Source organism: Sordaria macrospora, chromosome 1 (assembly GCF_033870435.1).
Source record: "Sordaria macrospora chromosome 1, complete sequence".
Classification (NCBI taxonomy): Eukaryota; Fungi; Ascomycota; class Sordariomycetes; order Sordariales; family Sordariaceae; genus Sordaria; species Sordaria macrospora.
This window is the reverse complement of record NC_089371.1, coordinates 5,197,479-5,216,096: the sequence shown is the minus strand read 5'-3', so window position 1 is coordinate 5,216,096 and position 18,618 is coordinate 5,197,479. Positions and strand designations below refer to the sequence as shown.

Below are 18,618 nucleotides of genomic sequence, written 5' to 3'. Positions count from 1 at the left end.
TCTATCAGCATCGAGTGATGTGACGGAATTGCAGGATGGTGTCCATCTTCAATTGTTTTGTTTCAATTTTCCCGGAAACGACGGACCCTCTTGCCAATACAAAACCGGCTTCGTGTCACAGGCTATGGCCGTCAAGTTACTGTTACGTCCTCATCGTACAAAACCCTAACCCTCTTCATCACTTACACTGTGCTTCGCCTCAAAGCTTCCCCATTCCAGGTCGAACCCGGTTTCCATCATGACGTTGATGGCGCAACACTCGGACGGCGCGACACGGAAGTCTCAAGTACTCCTTCTGCGGTTACACTAGAGAAATATATGAGTTGTCTGTTTACCTTTCTTCAACAACAATCCTTTCCTTGTCTGGTCTAACCCAATAATCAACTTCAAGTTTTTTCGCTTCTTCTTTTTATTGCCTGGGACGGTCCTATATCGTTGAGCACCCAGCACTTATCCGGTGCAGGACCATGTCATTATACCTTTCTCTTATTTTCAAGGAACTTTTGGACAAGTGAACAACAACTTCAGCAGCGTTTGGTCAAATATCGAAACCGAAATCCCCCAATCCGCCATGTCCGTCGGGGTAAACGAGCTGCCCTGTGAGGGCTCATCTGAGGAAGCAGCAGTCGAGTTTGCCCATCAATCAGAGAAGCTGTCCTACCAGCCGCCAGATAGCCCGGACAACAAAGGCGTCGCCGTCGAAGCCATCTTTGTTGCACCCCAGGACCCCGTCATCGTCACATCGGATGGAAACCGATTACCCGCTGTTCCGGCCATCGAAGCTTACAAGCTTAACGTGCTCAAGGAAGAAGCTGAAAGACAAGATGGAGTTAGGATACACGTCAGGGAAGCCAGTCGGCCGCGCGATACGGTCAAGGAAACGGAGGATTCGGAAGGAGACAGGGTTCTCAGCTTTCCCCGCGAGGAGGATGAGAAGAAACGCAACACTTCGGACTCGACCGACGGCAACCTCAAGAGGTCGATGCCTCCTTCCCATACGCACCCTCTTTTCCCACCATTACCGCTCTACGGCCCGTCGTCGCGCTGGCGAGACATACACTGTTTGCTGTTCCGCTTCACCTCCTTCTTCCTCAGTCTGGCATTCCTGGGCGTCATTGTCCTAGGCTCCCTCTTTACCAGCATAGGACCCGCATTCCAGTACATGTGGAAGCGGCTGGATAACAAGGATCCAGACGCCGACCGGCCATTCTACAAGGAAGAGAAAAGACGGCAACAATTGCGAGAGCAACAAGTCCGCAGATGGAGGCGCTGGAGGTCGGCGAGCCACCTCGACCACGAAGACGGTGAAGACAACGACGAAGGCGATAGTGACGTCAAGGCCGTTGGCCCCGACCCCATTGTGTGCGACGTAGGCTTCTATGCCCGCCGTGTCGGGCTCGATGCCGAGACTCATCTTGTTGAAACCGAAGATGGGTTCATCATTGAGCTTTGGCATGTGTACGATCCCGAAGAATACACTCCACTGCCAGAAGAGGAGCGGCGACACAAGGGTCCCGACCTGTTCACCGGCGAGACCAGGAGGAAACCAGGACAAACCAAGAACAACAAGAAGCCCAAGTTCCCCGTTCTTCTTATGCACGGCCTCCTTCAATCCTCAGGCGCCTACTGCGTCAACGATGAGGACTCGCTTGCCTTCTATCTCTGCAAGTCCGGCTACGACGTCTGGCTCGGCAACAACCGATGCGGCTTCAAGCCGCGCCACGTCTTGCTCGAGTATTCGGATCCACGCATGTGGTGCTGGAACATCCGTCAGATGGGCGTCTTTGACCTGCCCGCCCTGACCTCGCGTGTCTTGTACGAGACCGGCTTCGAGAAAGCCGGACTGATTGCCCACTCCCAGGGCACCACGCAGACGTTTGTCGCTTTAGCCAAGGAACAGCGACCGGATCTGGGTGAGAAGCTTACCGTCTTTTGCGCCCTCGCGCCGGCGGCCTATGCAGGCCCGTTGATCGGCAAAATGTATTTCAAGTTCATGCGCGTCATCACCCCTGCCATGTTCCGCATGTTATTCGGCATCCATGCCTTCATCCCCTTCATGATGACGATGCACTCCCTCCTCCACCCGCGCGTCTACGGCTGGCTCGGGTACAAGGTCTTCTCGTTCTTGTTCAACTGGACCGACCGTCGCTGGGACCGGGGCCTCAAGAACAGAATGTTCCAATTCGCACCCGTCTACGCCAGTGCTGAGTCTATGCGCTGGTGGCTGGGCAGGGAGTGTTTTGCTAAGCACAAGTGTATCCTGGCCACCAAGGAGGAATGGAAGGCAGAGGAGAAGGAAGATCGCGAACTGGCTAAGCATGATAAGGAGGAGAGAAATCGTAACGAGAAAAAGGCGGACAAGATTCTCAAGGCCGCAGAGCGCGATATCGAGGGTAATAAAGAGTCGAAGGAGAAGTCGAAGGAGAAGTCGAAGGCTACGGCTCGTAAGATGAGACCTAAAGGCTCAAGGGCCTGGTACAACCACCAAGCACCGCCCTTCGCTATGTGGGTGTGCGGCAACGACGCCCTGGTGGACGGAGACAAACTCCTCAGGAGGTTCGATCGCGGACGTGAGCCACATGTGAAGGTGGTTCACAAGAAGGTCATTGACGAGTATGAACATCTGGACGTCATCTGGGCGATGGATGCGGTGGACCAGGTGTTCAAGGAGATCAGGGAGGTGTTGTGGAAGACCTGCAATGCCAGAGATATGTGCCGTGTTCCCGAGGGTTGCGAAGACGTACCGGCTTGGAATCCGGCTGGAAGTGAAGATACCAAAAAGGAGGAGAATGATGATGGGATGGAGTCGGATTCCAGCAGCAGTGGCGATGAAGATGAGTCTTCGTAGACTGGGGACTTGTACAAGCTGCTGCTGTCAGATGGTTATATGATGATACCCTGGAAGTTTGCTTACTGCCATTGGGCGGTGATGCAAAAGCAATGGGAGGGATGCTGTGCGTCGATATTGGATTCGGGAAAAGGATAGGAGTTACAGGATACGTACTACGGCTTATACACGTGGCTAGGATAGATAAGATCTGCTTTTAATCAGTATAACTTAGTTAATCAATCATCAGGCATCTCTTTTCTTCTAGTGTAAACCATCTTCCCCTCGACAGATGGGAGATGCCGATGGCTTTGAGTGGTTCTGGCCGCTTGGTTTGTTGCGGGGCGTCAGACGGCGGCAAAATCTGCCTAGCGCAGGAACAACATTTCGAGATGCCGCAAATAAACGCGAGGCATGTGAAGGTGATTCGGGTGAAACCAGGGTTTCCTGGGCGATACCTGAGGGCAAGTCTCCTAAGAGGAGGGTGTTGCAAAAGTACAATTCAGAAGACTTTGGATCACGACAGTGAAAATACGATTTGAAGCAAGACATCACGGAGTTACACAACAAGGAAGCCTGTCACGAAAACGGATTGATGCCAAGAACAATACATTTTATCCGAGAACCTTCTTGGCAAACCTTGACACCCACTGGAGGAGTTGCGAGAGTTGTAGTGTAACCTCACTTTTTCCGAGCAAGCAGTAAAAATGGGAGCGGCAGGTTCCCGCTTATTGCTGGCTTGACTTTTCAACGATGTAAGTCACAACGACGACAATGTAAGGGATGGAAGGTGGTGCAGACAAAAGGCTGTCGATGCCCATATACTTCTACAACAGCGACAAACTCAGAAATTCCAGAAAATAGGGTGTAAGACGGTGTTTTGAGGTTGCAAGTGCTAAGATTCTACAAGCGTGCAACAAGCGGCAACCTGTCGCTCCCATTTTTAGTGGCACCTAAGGATCAAACGGATGCCGAACGCCGACTTACCTGATTGAGGTTAAGTGTCGGGTTCAACCAGCCAATGCGCAATTCTGCCGAGAGATCAATACTAGCCGCTAGTCTATTCTAGGAATTATAGAAATATTGCCAAGAAGGCCACATGCCCCTGGGGCACACGACAGATCCAGATCCCGCGACCCCTTGACTTCAGTTTCCCCCTCCGTTCTTTCCTGGGAGGGAAGAGGAGCGGAAGGAACTACTTAAAGAGAGTGATGGAAAGAGAGGCTGAGAGAGGACCATAAAACCTTGAGACAGAAGTGAAGGGACGACACTGAGACCCTTTTTTTTTCTGATCTGTCGGCTGAAGTGAAGTTGAGGAGGATGGACTTCGGGTCAGTCACACAAGAACCTCCTTCTTTAACCTTTTTGTAAACTTCCACTGCTTGGCGACGACCTGGATCTGTGGTTGTACCGTCTTCCCTTCGAGTTCACGTTCACCATTTCCAGATGGTGCTACGGACCTAGCTTTTTTCGGTCTAATCTCTTAGGCGGCCAACAGCCGGTTGATGGGAAAGAAGCATCTGCTGCTTACCGCTTGAAGATCATCAGTCTTCAAAAATCATCGCGGCCGCGCAACTTGAAGTTGGCAGTTTCGGTCGGACCAACGCCAGGGTGCCAGACAGGCCGACAGAAAGCTCCGGCTCGAAGAAGACGCCTGAAAACATGGCGTTTTCACAAGCTTTCAGCTCACGGCGTGGGCGTATCTTTGCCCTCACGGCCTTCTTGGCCCTTGTCATTCTTCTCGTGGGATATCAAACAGCCTCACCATTGTCTATCTACCGGCAGGACCCGGTGGTTCTTAAACAACCCGAGCATCAGGAGACGGGCAGCAAAGCAGGTCATGGTGATTTGACACCACCGCCGCTGGAGACATGGAACCATCACGAACAACAAGATACCGGCGGCGTCCCCGCCAACCACGACGATGTCTCTCTGAATCCTCCCACGACACCTTCTGGGGAAGAAGAAGACATCGATCTGGGCTTGGGAATGGGCTTGGGAACAGGGACTGTCGATGTGGGTGGTGAGGAGCAAGCCAACGGTCCGGACGAGACTCTGGAGGTTTCCCCGGTTACTTCGTCGACTCCAGCCGAGGGCGAGGAGGAATGTGTACGCTTCGAACAGCTCCAGCGCAAGAAACCTGGTCCCCTATCTGCCGGCAAGCGCCAGTTCCCTTATGTGCGCCCGCCACCACACTGCCGGACCTTCCAACTTCCCGCTCTTGAAAAGCTCATCGAGCGCATGAGAACCGTGATCAAAGACCCTGATCTCTTCCGCCTTTTTGAGAACAGCTACCCCAACACCCTCGATACCATGATCAAGTGGCACGGCTACGCCAGGAATAACTCTCCCTGGGATACCAACACGGGGACCTACTCCAAGTCGCTCGCTGCCTTCATGGCCACACCCGATGGTGTTGAACAACAAGAAGAAGTTGACAACCCAGAAACAGACGAAGAACTAACCTACATCATCACCGGCGACATCGACGCCATGTGGCTCCGCGACTCCGCCTCGCAGCTCTACTCCTACCTGCCCTTCCTCACCCCCTCCACCTCCAAGGATTCTCTCGCCAGCCTGTGGCGGGGACTCATCAACTCGCACGCCCGCTACATTGTCATCTCGCCCTACTGCCACTCTTTCCAGCCGCCTCCCGAATCCGGCATCCCGCCCACGCATAACGGCGCTTACAACCAGAACAACCCGCAACCGCCCTACGACCCGCAAAAGGTGTTTGACTGCAAATGGGAGCTCGACAGCCTGGCTTCTTTCCTGCAGATCAGCAGCGCTTACCACGCGAAAGTTCCCAAGGACTTGGCCTTTTTTGGCAAGTACAAATGGATCGAGGCCGTGCAAGCGGCCGTCGACGCCGCGGCCGCAATGAGGCTGGGGACGTATGATGAGGAAGGAAAAGTATTGCCTTCGGCGTGGACGTTCACGGGTTGGACGAACAGAGGCAGCGAGACGCTGACGAATGATGGGCTGGGCAATCCCGTCAAAGAAAACGGTATGGTTCGGAGCGGATTCCGCCCCAGCGACGACGCCTGTATTTTCCAGCTGTTGACGCCGAGCAACATGATGTTTGCGGCATATTTGGAGCAGGCGAGCGTGATTATGGAAGGACTCTCGTCTCTCGACGGGCTCGACCAAGCAAAAAAGACGATGGCGAAGAATATGACGGCACGGATGCGTGATCTTGCCAGGGGAATCAGATATGGAATCGCCCAGGACGCGGTGGTTACTCATCGCGAGTTCGGCGAGATATTTGCGTATGAGGTGGATGGGTACGGAAGCGCGAATTTGATGGATGACGCGAACGTCCCGTCGCTGCTGGCGTTTCCGTTGTGGAATTATACCCATCCGCCGCCGTCGCTTGGAGACCACGACCACGAGCAAACAAAGACTATGGTCAAGTCTACCCACGGCGGAAGCAAAACCCCAAGCCGCTCTTCAGACTCAACCCAAGTCCAACCACCCTCCGTCGATGATGAGACCGAACTTCCCCCCGCTTCCCCTCCACCTCCTCCCAAGCCATACACCACAACCCCCCTACCATCCCACAACTACTCCGCCATCTACCAAAACACCCGGCGCTTCATTCTCTCCCTCTCCAACCCCTACTTCGCCAAGGGGCCCGCCCTATCAGCCGTCGGCGGCCCCCACCTCGGTCCCGGAAAGGGCTGGCCGATGGCCGCCACCGTCGCGGCATTGACGGCCTACAACTTGGACCTCTCCGGCCTGTCGTCAGGATCGAAAGAGCAAGAAAGGGCGGTGGAGGAGCAGCTGAAGATGATATTGGACTCGACGAGCGGGACGGGGGTGGTGCATGAGACGGTGAACGCGTGGAACGAGAAGGATTGGACGCGGAGCTGGTTTGGATGGGCGAATGGGTTGTTCGGGGAGTTGATTATGAGGATAGCGGAGGAGGAGGCGGGGCGGGAGGTGAAGTGGGAAGAGGGGGAGGGGTTGTTGGGGAGGTCGTGGCAGTGATGTGTGCTTGTGTACTATTCTCTTTATGAGATATAGTGGTTTCCTCTTTTTGAACGTGCGAGGGATGAACTGTTGGTTAAATACATGGACGCGAGCATGTCTTTATTCTTCTGAACGTGCTCTAGGATGGAGTGAAAAGCATGTTTGGGCGTTGATGGCGGTGAAACCGATGACCCATTTGAAAAGTTAACTTGCAAGATCTCGGGGTCTTCTGGATACAACTACCCTAGGAGGGCATCTCGTGCTTGGAAGCCTCTTGCTTGATTCCTACTTTGATTTATTTTCCCCATGTCGGTACCCCAGTCCCGGCTGTACTCATACAAAAAGCCCTTGTTCCCATCTTCATATCTTTATGTTTGAACGCTCGGATTCAATACCATGTCAGTTTTTTTCTTAGCAAGAGGGACCCAATTTCAGTAATAAGCCCATCGATAACCATAATGCAATAACCATACGATCCATGAAAAAGCAACGCCATCGCTATGTAAACCATCATACTTATTAGAAGGAAGCCCAATTTTTTCTTCCTTCCGTTTTTACCCTTCGTAATCCGTGATAAGAGCGGCTGTCGTTGCTGCAGTCATCAGCTCACAATCCCTTGAACGTCGTGCCCACGATCTCCGCACCACAAATTGCCTTCTTCTCCTGCTCGTTCATGGCCGCGCTCCACAGCCTCAGGTCGTCCAGAGTAAGGTTCGCATTCGCCAGTTTTGTTTCCAGACTCCGAAGATCGATCCGGTTATGAGCGGTCAACAAGTCACCACCACCGACGATCGCATTTTTGAGGCCATTGGTGCCATCCTTTGCTTTTTCGTTCGACAAAATGGCAAAGCGCAGGAGCACCTCCGTGACGGTGACCATGATACTGATGACAATAAGGATAATGATGATCCAGGTGATGTAGCTCATCTTTGCGTCGGCCACGTGGTCGGACAGAATGCTGGCCAAGTCGAGGAAGACCTGGCAACGCTCGTTGAGAACCTTGGTGCGGGTTTCGATCTCGAGGTAGTCTCTGATGGCTTCGTATAACGGGCCGAGTGTGGGTTCCGAGTCCCAGAAGAAATTGGGCTTTTCGAGGATGTTCGATGCTAGAAGCGCGCGCCGGGATTAGTTTGAGCTCATACCGAAAAGCAAAGGGTCAATCAACTTACAAAGATTGATGTCTACACGACTCTTGAAGAGCTGTCCTAGGATCTTGAGAACTTCGGTCCTATCCATATCCAGCTTACCCGTAAGCGCAAGGGTCTTTGGTACGCCCTGAGCACCTTCCATCGTCTCCGACATGCGTTCCTCGAAGAAGCAGAGTTTGGTGCTTTGGGCAATGGCATGGCTGATGGTAAGCTTGACCATGTGGTCGGACCGAGGAAGAAGTGTGATCATGTCGTTGAAAACGCGAGGGCGTTCCACGTCGGCGCTGTACTCGAAGTGGAACTCCTCAGTCTCAAAGTCGTTCTGATCAAGGGGGCGAGTAGCAAGCGAAACACCCGTCTCGTTCTCGGCGAATGTTAAATCTGCCAGGATATCCTTCTCCTGGTGCTCTGTGAAGTTCCAAAATACTACTACGCCATACGAAAAGACGAACATTTCGCCAAACCGCTTAGCATCTGGTGCCAGGCGGTTTATGGGGCTGATTGGAGGGTGGTCCAGTGCCTTCTGATCTTGGTCTGACGAGGGAGCACCCATCTCGTCAACGCCACTGTGAGCATGCTGTAGTAATGTGCTCCCATTGCTTGGGCTGTCTGCTGATCCGTGCATATTGAACGGGTATTCATCCCAGTAACCCTCGTGCTCGTCTCTTCGCTCGCTGCGTTCGATTTCAAGATCTAGCACAGTCTTTCCCGTGCCTGGAGTCTTCAAGATAGGTCGACTCCGTAGCCGGTAACCATCTACACCAGGAAGCAGAGGCAGGTGATAAACCGTGTAAAGACAATCGTCGTAGAGCTTCGTCTTGGCTTCGTGCTTTTTCTTCAAAAACTCGGCTGTCGCTTTCATCTTGTAGGCTTGTGCTGTACAATAGGCAGTAAGTCGGGAAACCCTTTCGCCTCGCTGCACCTTGGGTAAACGCTCGGCGTAGCTTTTGCCACGAAGTCCTCCTCTCTTTCTCAAGACATCCAGCTCTTCGTCCTTTAATGGCCGGTTGTCATCTTCGGATGCACGCAGGATGGAGGCGCGCCGCTCCAGATCTTCATCGCCCAGCGCGTCCTCGTCGTCGGGGGCTTCGGGGAGAAGAACGAGCTTCTCGCTAACCTTAGTAGTCCTAGAAGGCACGATCTGTTGACCAGTTCGGAGAGAAGCATTCGGCAGTCCCGCGCCATGGCTACTACGACGGAGGGCAGCACGTGTTGGCCGCTGGCCGGGTGGCAGCCTGGGTAAGCCGGATGGAATATCTGATGAGTACTGCAAGACGTTGTCGACGGTGAAGGAGCGTCCATTCAAGAGGCGGCCGGGACCACCTGTAGAACCCATGCGCCGGGGCGCGCTGGGTGGTGAAGGTCGTTGGCGAGCATCTGTCACCTGTGTTGCGATGGTTGTCAGCCAATTGTCCAGTAAAAAAACAAGGGGTCAACGTACCAAAACAGAGGGTCCACGCTTTGCAGACGCCATGGTTGGTGGCGGCCCGGGGTTCTAGATAGTATCGCGCTTGAGGTTGAAAGTTGTAAAATAGAGACCCTGTCTCAGTCAGTCCCGATTGTTGGGACGTGTCTTGGTTCGCCTTCTTTCGGTGTACGGATTCGGAGTTGTGGAACGGCAGGTCAACGGTGGCCAGTTTCTGCGCTCGACGGCGGACTGGCGGTGTCTGCTGGCTATAAAAATGCGATGGATCGAGAAAGAGAGACACGGGGTCGGAGTAGTCGTCGGAAAATATTTGGATATCGTATTGAACCTGGAGGCCGGGTCGTAGTCCGTCCCGTATCGCCTGAATCCGACTTTCGGATTTGTCTGTTGTTGTTGACTGGTGATGGATTGACAGACAATGTTTCGGAAGTGGAAAACAAACGGTGGTGGAATCTTTCCCCATCCAGTGGATGTCCTGAAGACGCTAAAACAATGGGGCCAGAGCCCCCCGACGTCATCGCCGTTATTCACAGTAGCCCCACAACCTGGAACCCGTAGGGTACATAACCCCGCAAGCTACAGCACCTCTGCAGCCAAAGTTTCTCAAAGCTGTCCGTACAAGATGCCTCTGATGGGATGGGATAGGTTCAAGTGGAATTGTTAACATTCAACTGCTTCGAGGTCATCTGCAACTTTTTAAAGCGACCATACTTTTTTTATCGGCCGAGGGCGCCTGAGTGAAACTGCTACATAAGTGTCGTGTTTTGATATGTCTATAGCGACCGGTAAATCATCATTATCACTTCTCTGTAGATGCAAGAGACATTAAATTCATGTTGGATGCATGAACTGCTATTGCAGGACCGTCAAGAAACACCATCGTCTCTGGATCACATGCATATGGCTTGTGTACCTCTGTGGCTCAGTTCAAACTGTTGTAAATGAGAAGAATGTAATGTCCGATGAATTTACAGAAAGGTATTTAAGTTGACGATGCGTCATAAGTAAGGCATACATGTATCTGACACTGACTTTGAAGGAGCAAGCTGTCAAACGCACCGGCTGCGTTTCATCCCAACCCAGGCTTCCTCCATCTGAACTAAATCGCACACTTATTAGACGTACTTGTAGGTACCTGCATTTGCATGGCATTAAAAAACAGCCATACACCTCCTTCCTAGATCCTTTTATCTGGTGATAAATAGGTATTTGTTGAAATAAACAATACCATTGAAATGCAAATGGGGATATCAAACTCAGGCTCCAACGCCTGCCTTGTAGGTATGTAGCTTCCTTCTTCCATAACCGCCGCCACATGAAACCATCATCCAGGTCATGAATTTCCTCTCTTCTTCAACTTCAAAACTGCACATTATCATCGTTGCTGCCCTCGCCGTCCTCGCGCCTCATCACTTCCTCGCACCCAAATCATGACTTTAGCGATATTGCATTGGCTGGTTCGGTTCAGGAGCTTTCTGTCCCCAGCCTTGAGGCGGTACTCCTTGAGGCGGCACGCCGGATGGTTGCGGTTGTAATGGCACTCCTCGTGTACCATCTGCTCCCCGGCGCATTGCTTGGACGTCCTGTCTGTGTTCGAGTGGTTGTTGGAAGTTGCAAATGCGGCACGCGATGTCTTCGTACCCCTTGATCGAGAGAGGAATGACGGGCTGTAAGTTTGTTGTTCAACGTTAGCTTCAGCTCTCGGTAGTAATGAAATTCGCCGCAAGAGAAACACAACACCACCACGTACAACGAAGCAGAAAGTGAACCAAGGATGGCTCTTGATGACACTGCCAGAATAGTTGCCGCAGTTGTAGCACCGGCACACGAGTCCTTCGTATCCTTCAACTTCCTTGCGGAAGGTGTGCTCGCCGCACGTGAAAATCAAACACATGATGCCGGAGGTCCTGGTGTGTAATTATCGACGGTTTTGTGTAGCTAACGCGCGGGAAGTGGTGAAAGTTTGACGATTTTGAGTAACAATGCGAACCACAATCCGTAGTGAAGATATTAAACAAGCAGGGGCAACGGGTATAAATGATTGATGAATGAAATGGGCAGCTAATAGGGCGTAGTGTAGTTCTCGACGCGCTATTGATTACTGGGTGGAATGCGGCGCAGCGGACGGGGTTGATAACCGATCTAGGCTAGGGAGTGGATGTTCGGTACTTGGCTCGTTTGGTACTTGGTTGTTGAGAGAAAGAAAGACGCCCAAGATTGTGTCCAAAGAAGCTCCCGTTTGGTATTCCTCTCGGCGATGACAAAAAGTGAGTAAGCTGGAACCTTGGGTGGCCGTCAGAAGGAGGCGGAGGCGGATTTGCGCGTCGTCTTCTGGACCGGTTGGCCGAAGGACTCAGGGTGCTAGGTAGAGGTACCATGGAATGCGACGCTGCAATACCGTCCTCTGACAGTGATCTTCCTGCTGCCGTGGAGATGAATGAATGCGAATGCGATGCCCGCCCTTGTGCGTGGGATCAATCGCACACTTCGATTCGCTGATGGACGCCGGAGTTGGAATGAGCGATCAAGTGCCCGCTGGGAACAGACGGAATCTGCAGTGGAAACGCACTTTCCCCCGCGACCCGCGCTGAGCTGCCCTGAGCTGCCCCAGAACTGCCCTGAAATACAGGTGGTCAAAGCGCCCAATGGCCCCACCAACCATACGCGGTGGGGGCCGACATGCATGTTCGAGACGTGGATCTGGAGCTTCTTCCAAATCTTAAAAAAATATTCGACATCAACTTTGACGAGACTTCAGCACCCTCAGCAGTCCAACTTGACCCAGGTCACGGCCACACAAACCGATAATAGCACTCTGTGGATTTCCAATTATATATACGGCCGTATTATCCTAATCCGCACGGCAGAAAAGTCTCAATCCCGAAGTCTCGCCGACCGAAAGAAGACGCGACAAGACGAGCTGTAGCCTATCGCAAATTCCAATCTCTAAGAGAAGAGAAGAGCAGACAAGAACACAGCCATGCTCTACGACCTCAATATTGCCTGGTCACCAACGACCCCATCCTCAGAGCTCGAGTGTACCCTCAAGTTCGCCAAAACCCTAGGTTACGATGTCGTCGCCTTGAACCAGACCATCACGGGCAATATCCCAACACAACCGCATCCGATCAGCAACCCAATCCCGCAAATCACATCACCACACCCATCGTTTCCCGGCGGTGGCAGCAGTTTGGCAACAAACAGCACAACAACCGCACGAACACCAACAGCAACGACAACGAACCTTTCAACTACCGCCTCCTCCGCCGTCCCGCCCACCACCTCCTCCTCCCTCCCCACCGTCCTCCGCCGCGTAACCCTAACCGTCACCGACCCCTCCACAACCAACTACCGCCTCGCCGACTTTGCCCGCTCCTACGACCTCCTCGCCCTCCGCCCGACAAACGACAAGGCATTCAGCTGGGCGTGCCTCAGCACCACGGAGCCGCCGGCCATCATCAGCCTCGACCTGACGCAGTTCCTCGGCTTCCACATCCACCACCGCACCGCCATGGCGGCCGTGCACCGCGGCACGCGCTTCGAGATCTGCTACAGCCAGGCGTTTGCGTCGGGTAGCAGTGTAGACGCCCAGCGGGCGAGGAGTAATTTCATTGGTAATGTGCTGGGTTTGTTGCGGGCGACCAAAGGCCGTGGGATAATCGTCTCGAGCGAGGCCAGGAGCGCGTTAGGGCTTCGCGGCCCTGCGGACGTGGTTAATCTTTTGGCGGTGTGGGGATTGGGACCGGAAAAGGGGACGGAGGCGCTGGGGACGGGACCGAGAGCCGTAGTGGTCAACGAGGGCGTCAAGAGGAGGGGGTTCAGAGGCGTGGTGGATATTGTGCAGACTGCTCCTGGCGGGAAGGTGAGGAACGAAGAGGAGGAGGGTAAGGAAGGGGAGACCAAGTTGAGCAAGAAGCAGAAGAAACTGCAGCAGAAACAACAGCAGGGGCAGAAGGGACAACAACAGCAAGGTCAAGGGCAAGGCCAAGGCCAAAAGCGCAAGAATGGAGAGGGTGGTGGTGGAGGCGCAGATGGTGGTGGGCAGCAGAAGAAACAGGCCAAGTGAGCGGGCCTAGGAACGAGTGTCTGGGGGCCCGTCGCGTGAGCGGTTAGTTGGGCCTCGACTTGACTCCCGACTTCGCATGTCAGAGGTCTTTGGGCGACACAGGGCGTTAGATTTTTCTATTTCGTTCATACAGCATCCATCTCATCACGTCTGAGACGAACACATATCACGATACCCACCTATTTAGAGCGAAAATGGGAACTATAAAAGAGCGGATGGGTTGGTTACAGGAGTTTTTGGTTTGAAGAAATCACGCCGTTGCATATGTCGGTTTAGAGATATTTGAGAGAGCAACAAGTTCAGAAGGAAACATCAAGCGTTTCTAAACTGGATCGGGTTGAACGTGCCTATCTAGATTAGCGCCGAGTATAACAATGGCGCATCTTTGACGATGTGGGAGAAACGAAAGTATTTATATATACATTATATATGCAGTCGTCACCGGCAACAACAACAACAACAACAACAACAACAACAACAACAACAACAACAACAACAACAACAACAACAACAACAACAACAACAACAACAACAACAACTCTCGCTATATGTACGGACAGGTATAGACAACTTCTCAACACTTAACACAACACAACACAGCCATCTGAAGGTCCAACTGAAAAAAGACTCCAAAAGAAACCAAGACAAAAACTCATATACCACACGCTGACAGTCAAAAAAGAAAATGCCATCCCTTCTCCCAGCCGAACGGGGAAAACACCAAGAGGCGGGACAGTATTTTTTGACTGGACTGGCAGTTTCATAGTCTTCCATGATTCAATCATCATCCTTCCTTCCTTCCCCTTTCCCCTTTCCCACTCATCTCATCTCCTTTTGCTCTGCTCCGCTCTGCTCTGGCTCTCGCTCATGGCCGCGCCGCAGCCGTAGGCGGTACTAAGTTCCCCAAATCCAACACATTCGTCAGACTCAGTCCCGACACATCAAGCGTGAACTGGATGCCTCCGTTCGCAACATCTGGCGCTACTGCGGTGGTCGTCGGGTTGGCTGCCGAAACGGCCGGGAGAACGAGGACTGAAGTCGGCTCGGCTCCTGCTGGGACGGCGACCGAGGTCGAGGATGGGGCTTCGACAGAGACTACGGAGGTGATGGCCACCGCGGGGGCGGTGCTGCTGGTGATTTTAACTGAGGATGTGAGGAGTTCCGTGGAAGATGTGGCGAGCTCGGTAGTGGAGCTGAGTTCGGTTGTGGACATGGCCAGTTCGGTGGTAGACGTGGTGGTATCCTCCGCAGCGCTGGTTGAAGTGGAAGAGAGCTCCGCAGCAGCGGAAGTGCTGCTAGCTACTACTTCTGAGGTCGTCAAAGAGCTTTCGGCCAAGGGTACCGAGGCCGTAGCAGCTGGGGGCGGCGGCACTTCCAAGGTCGAAGTGCGCAAAGCAGCCGGGATCGAAACCGTCGTTACTCCCACTCCACCGCTCGCGTGTGGTAATCCGTTGTTGTCATCACTGGCAGGGGCAGCTGTTCCGGCGGGCGCTCCCGCAACCACGCCTGGCACTTCTTGGCTCGAGGAGCATGCTTCCGTTACTGACTGAATCTGGGTGACGGTCTCGGTCGAGGCTACGACCTGCAAGCTGGTGATGGTTTGGGCTATCGTCTCGGTGAGCGTGGAGGCTACCGTCTGGGTGACGGTGGCGGCTATTGTTTGGGTAATGGTCTCGGGGAGAGCTGTGATGGTGACGGTCGAGGGTGAGCCGGTGCCGAAAATTGTTGTCGTTACGAACGAGAGCTGTACGTTTCCAGTGCTTGGGCTGAGTTAGCGGTGTCGTCAACATACTTTCCGGGATGGTGTTTCTTACCCAGGTAGAGCCCCAGCATTTTCCTTTTGGGTCACAGTGACTGTCTCTGTTACGGTCTCAGCTGCGATCGTTCCATCGACACCAGCGCCACTGCCCGCCGTTACCGTCTCTTTGACAGTCTCGGTGACTATCAGAACCGATCCTTGCAATTGCCCCTCGGCCTGTCCTTTTTGCCCTTTGTGCCCTTTCTGTCTGTTCCCGGTCCTCGCTACCCTTCGTCCTGTGATTCCATGCTTATCATATGCGGCAGCCTAAGCATTTTCATGTTAGCTTTTCTCCAAAATTGGTTCATGCCTTCAAAAAGTTGGTTCCTACCTGTACGAGAGACAGGTAGCTCAAGATCAGTACCAATAGTCGCACATATCTTTTGCTCATTGTGATGTCTGTGTATACGCCAACGGGCGTCTAAGTCCTTCTTTGGCGGCCGATCCCCTTTCCAAAATAGCGTGACGTTCAAAGTCGAGAATGTTCGAAAATTATAACAACAGGCCAGCCGTTGGATAGGTAAGTGTCGACGTGGGATCAACCCGACATGGATGGTGGTAGTAATAAGGCTATGTGTAGGTAACGACCGGACTTGTCAAGATACTCTTCAAGAGTTCTGTTGATAGCGTGAGGTAGGTGAAGCGAGCGACGTTAATAAGGTGTGGCGAGAAGCCTTAGATGGCAATCCCGCTACTTGTCGAGTCGGTCGTTGATCAAGAAAACACAAGAAACTGCACGTCCCTTTTGCCTCGAAAGTCGGATGGCGTAGGGAACTGACAGGAAGTGAAAACAACCCAAAAGAAGGACAAGTTGAAGACACGGGGTAAAGAGAACAAGACAGGATCAGCCTGTACCAAAGGTGGAGGAATGAACGAAGTGAAGACACTTGGGGAAGCGAAGAAATGAACGTCAGGTGCGGAAGGTCATTGCATCGTGGAAGGCAAATCTGGACAAGATGGGATGTTCCAAGGGACAGAGAGGGCAACGGGCACCGGGGGAGCAGGCATTTCTTTCATCTTTTCACGATGCTACTATACCATGGTTGAGGCATAGAATTACGAGGCAAGGGGTTTTTGGCTTGAACGAACTGCTCCAAGAAGCGCCAGGGGTGGGAAGTATGGCCGTGATAAAAAGTCGAGATATGAGGAAGGGATACAGATTGTAGGCATCAAGGCCGTCAAGAGATTCTTGGTCTGACCATTACAGGGATTTCCTGTATGAATTGTGGTTGAAAACATCCCGACAGTCGTGAATCTCTGTGGTTGAGGCTGATGTGGGGTGACGAAGGGGGTGCGGATGAGACCGACTCCTGACGGCTGGTGTTTGAGATCGGTCCAAGCGAAACTCGAAGCAGAAGAACACCCAGTGACCAAGAGCAGCCAAGGGTAACGGGGTACCCTTGTCAATGAAGACGGGCACGTAATCTTCATTTTGGACGGTTCCCAGTCGTAAAAATCGTCCGATATCGAGTTGTGGAAGAAACATCATGTCTTCCATGTGGTTTCTCCGATGTGTGGTTGTCACGGCGGTAAAGCGCCGTGATGAGGGGACGGCGGGAAATACAGCCAAGAAGAGCGCGACTCATGGGATTGCCGCGAGTTGGCTGTTTCAATATGAACTGAAAAGAATATGCGATGACACTACCAAGAGACGCAAAACATATCAGCTGGTGCTCAAGGAGTCAAGGTCCTTAGTTGTCGAGATGGACAAAGAGACACAAGGATGCAAGCATTGTCCAGCGGATGTAAAGCCGCCGAAATACTGTCGTCGGGGGTTGGTGATTGCGAGCGATGAAAATTGAACAAGTGAAGTGAGCGCGAATGAGGAAGGTGGGATGGTCGGAAAGAGAGACGATTGGTTTTTCCTGGCAAGGGCTGTAGACGCGTCAAGTAACCATATATCCAAATATTTATGGAGGGTATAATAACTAGGAATTGGACCGGTAGCTCAGGGGTAGAGCGTTCGGCTGCAGTCCGAACGGTCACGCGTTCAAATCGCGTTCAGTCCTCAAACCTCCCAGTTACTTTTTTTTCCCGTTCTTTTGGTTCTTTGCCAGTCTATCTTTATTATGCTCTTCCTTGTTTTGTTCTTTCGTTTTGTCCTTTTTGATTTTCTTTTCGCGGCTTCTCGAAACTTGGATGTTCACATCATGGAATCATAGTAGAAGTACACAGTCGCTGAACTCCCGCACCTCAATGCTCGTTCCCGACTTTTAAGTCTGTTCGTCCACAAGACGTTATTTTCCACTTCTTCTGTTCCCATGAACATTTTCCTAATCTCAACCGCTCACTCATATTACTTCTACGTTTACCATTACAGTCTTCCAAAATTCTCTGCATCACCGATTGTACGTGCTTGAGAACCTTTCTCCCGTGCTCCCACATACGATATGATCTGGCTGATCCAGTGCTTCCTGTGACGAGCTGAACGCATCAAACTCCGAGCATTCCTCATTCGTGCTTGTTGCGTTTTCCGGGATGGGCACCATGGCGCTCTTGGTCCAGATGTGAATTGCTTTCGACCAGTCCAGTCCCTCGATGCATCCACCTTTGACAGAGACGAAGTTCTTACCCTTGTTTTGCCGAATTAGGTCATGTCAGTATCCGATCATCCAACACAACTCTGTCGTCTCGTCTGTCTTTTGCGATGGCACTTACGGCCGTGGAATGAATAAGACGAGTCCCGCATTGCTTGCAGAAATAACTATGATGCTGTTAGTAATAGTCCGTTGATTTCCCCTCGACGATAGATGCTGAACGAGGATGAATGGAAACACATACCATTCTAGGAATTCACCATTGGGGTTTGGTCTCCTTCAGACCAAAACAGAGAGTTAGTATGACAAAATCATTTATGCTCCCGCAACCAGTGTGACTTATCACGTACTTGTAGCAGCTCAGAAGTGCCTTGCTGGGCAACGGAAACCGAGGAAAGATGGCCGATGCCCCAAAGGCCGAGCTCGTCTGCCGCCGACATTCGGCGCAATGACATATATAAAGGGTGAGAGGGTGCCGGAGAGGCGTCTTGAAGGTCACGGCACCACACTGGCAGCTTGCATCCATGATAGATGACTCTCGGAGAACCTCAGGCTCGAACTCGTCGTACGGAGGGCGTAAGTTGTTAGGATGAGTCCTCACTGTTGACTTAAGTCTCATTAACAGAATAATCCGGGATGAGGTTCGTATAACTAAGCAGCCTTCAAGAGGGAACAAGGAAATAGAAAATGGTGTTGTACCCGTAAGCCTTGGCGGGGTTGGTAGAGATAGGTAATACGGGGAGCCAATCACCTCTACAACTCTTCCGTGAACATTTGGGCGTTGGACAGAGGATCATTGTTCACATGATCTTGTACACCACTTCAAGCCACTTCTTGCGCAGTT

General features: G+C 52.3%; 7 protein-coding genes and 1 non-coding gene across 8 annotated transcripts; 4 read left to right on the top strand and 4 right to left on the bottom strand.

Annotated features, from left to right (window-relative positions):
* Positions 1 to 571: 571 nt before the first annotated feature.
* Positions 572 to 2,848, top strand: SMAC4_01644 (uncharacterized protein; the record flags this gene model as incomplete). The annotated part of the gene is made up of 1 exon (XM_003352763.1): positions 572 to 2,848. One exon carries the CDS (start codon positions 572 to 574, stop codon positions 2,846 to 2,848), a length of 2,277 nt encoding a protein of 758 aa, XP_003352811.1.
* Positions 2,849 to 4,213: 1,365 nt separating this feature from the next.
* On the top strand, positions 4,214 to 6,817 carry SMAC4_01645 (uncharacterized protein; the record flags this gene model as incomplete). Its single annotated transcript, XM_003352764.2, has 1 exon — positions 4,214 to 6,817. Exon 1 carries the CDS (start codon positions 4,490 to 4,492, stop codon positions 6,815 to 6,817), a length of 2,328 nt encoding a protein of 775 aa, XP_003352812.1. The 5' UTR covers positions 4,214 to 4,489.
* Positions 6,818 to 7,040: 223 nt separating this feature from the next.
* Positions 7,041 to 9,831, bottom strand: SMAC4_01646 (uncharacterized protein). Its single transcript, XM_003352765.2, has 3 exons — positions 9,389 to 9,831; positions 7,969 to 9,331; positions 7,041 to 7,905 (listed from the first exon to the last, which is right to left on the bottom strand). The coding sequence occupies exons 1-3, from the start codon at positions 9,419 to 9,421 to the stop codon at positions 7,406 to 7,408; spliced, it is 1,896 nt and encodes a 631-aa protein (XP_003352813.1). The 5' UTR covers positions 9,422 to 9,831; the 3' UTR covers positions 7,041 to 7,405.
* A 484-nt stretch (positions 9,832 to 10,315) lies between these two features.
* On the bottom strand, positions 10,316 to 11,945 carry SMAC4_12775 (uncharacterized protein). The gene is made up of 2 exons (XM_024655255.2): positions 11,124 to 11,945; positions 10,316 to 11,040 (listed from the first exon to the last, which is right to left on the bottom strand). Exons 1-2 carry the CDS (start codon positions 11,265 to 11,267, stop codon positions 10,810 to 10,812), a joined length of 375 nt encoding a protein of 124 aa, XP_024511160.1. The 5' UTR covers positions 11,268 to 11,945; the 3' UTR covers positions 10,316 to 10,809.
* A 408-nt stretch (positions 11,946 to 12,353) lies between these two features.
* On the top strand, positions 12,354 to 13,439 carry SMAC4_01647 (uncharacterized protein; the record flags this gene model as incomplete). Its single annotated transcript, XM_003352766.1, has 1 exon — positions 12,354 to 13,439. The coding sequence occupies one exon, from the start codon at positions 12,354 to 12,356 to the stop codon at positions 13,437 to 13,439; it is 1,086 nt and encodes a 361-aa protein (XP_003352814.1).
* Positions 13,440 to 13,943: 504 nt separating this feature from the next.
* On the bottom strand, positions 13,944 to 16,607 carry SMAC4_12776 (uncharacterized protein). The gene is made up of 3 exons (XM_024655256.2): positions 15,569 to 16,607; positions 15,254 to 15,504; positions 13,944 to 15,199 (listed from the first exon to the last, which is right to left on the bottom strand). The coding sequence occupies exons 1-3, from the start codon at positions 15,626 to 15,628 to the stop codon at positions 14,305 to 14,307; spliced, it is 1,206 nt and encodes a 401-aa protein (XP_024511161.1). The 5' UTR covers positions 15,629 to 16,607; the 3' UTR covers positions 13,944 to 14,304.
* Positions 16,608 to 17,174: 567 nt separating this feature from the next.
* On the top strand, positions 17,175 to 17,246 carry SMAC4_13084. Its single transcript has one exon. It is a non-coding gene; the product is annotated as a tRNA-Cys (tRNA).
* Positions 17,247 to 17,470: 224 nt separating this feature from the next.
* On the bottom strand, positions 17,471 to 18,443 carry SMAC4_12777 (uncharacterized protein). Its single transcript, XM_024655257.2, has 4 exons — positions 18,125 to 18,443; positions 18,019 to 18,051; positions 17,896 to 17,941; positions 17,471 to 17,810 (listed from the first exon to the last, which is right to left on the bottom strand). Exons 1-4 carry the CDS (start codon positions 18,391 to 18,393, stop codon positions 17,577 to 17,579), a joined length of 582 nt encoding a protein of 193 aa, XP_024511162.1. The 5' UTR covers positions 18,394 to 18,443; the 3' UTR covers positions 17,471 to 17,576.
* Between the last annotated feature and the right edge of the window lie 175 nt (positions 18,444 to 18,618).

Bases quoted from the DNA above. Each gene is read 5' to 3' on its own strand.
- SMAC4_12775 (XM_024655255.2), bottom strand. From the start codon at position 11,267: ATGTGTTTGATTTTCACGTGCGGCGAGCACACCTTCCGCAAGGAAGTT. The intron at 11,041-11,123 runs GTACGTGGTGGT...ACAAACTTACAG, and splicing joins GGTTCACTTTCTGCTTCGTT to CCCGTCATTCCTCTCTCGAT.
- SMAC4_12776 (XM_024655256.2), bottom strand. From the start codon at position 15,628: ATGAGCAAAAGATATGTGCGACTATTGGTACTGATCTTGAGCTACCTG. The intron at 15,505-15,568 runs GTAGGAACCAAC...GAAAATGCTTAG, and splicing joins GCTACCTGTCTCTCGTACAG to GCTGCCGCATATGATAAGCA. The intron at 15,200-15,253 runs GTAAGAAACACC...ACTCAGCCCAAG, and splicing joins AATGCTGGGGCTCTACCTGG to CACTGGAAACGTACAGCTCT.
- SMAC4_12777 (XM_024655257.2), bottom strand. From the start codon at position 18,393: ATGAGACTTAAGTCAACAGTGAGGACTCATCCTAACAACTTACGCCCT. The intron at 18,052-18,124 runs GTACGTGATAAG...TTTGGTCTGAAG, and splicing joins GCACTTCTGAGCTGCTACAA to GAGACCAAACCCCAATGGTG. The intron at 17,942-18,018 runs GTATGTGTTTCC...ACAGCATCATAG, and splicing joins AATGGTGAATTCCTAGAATG to TTATTTCTGCAAGCAATGCG.
- SMAC4_01646 (XM_003352765.2), bottom strand. From the start codon at position 9,421: ATGGCGTCTGCAAAGCGTGGACCCTCTGTTTTG. The intron at 9,332-9,388 runs GTACGTTGACCC...ATCGCAACACAG, and splicing joins AGCGTGGACCCTCTGTTTTG to GTGACAGATGCTCGCCAACG. The intron at 7,906-7,968 runs GTAAGTTGATTG...GCGCGCTTCTAG, and splicing joins TCGTGTAGACATCAATCTTT to CATCGAACATCCTCGAAAAG.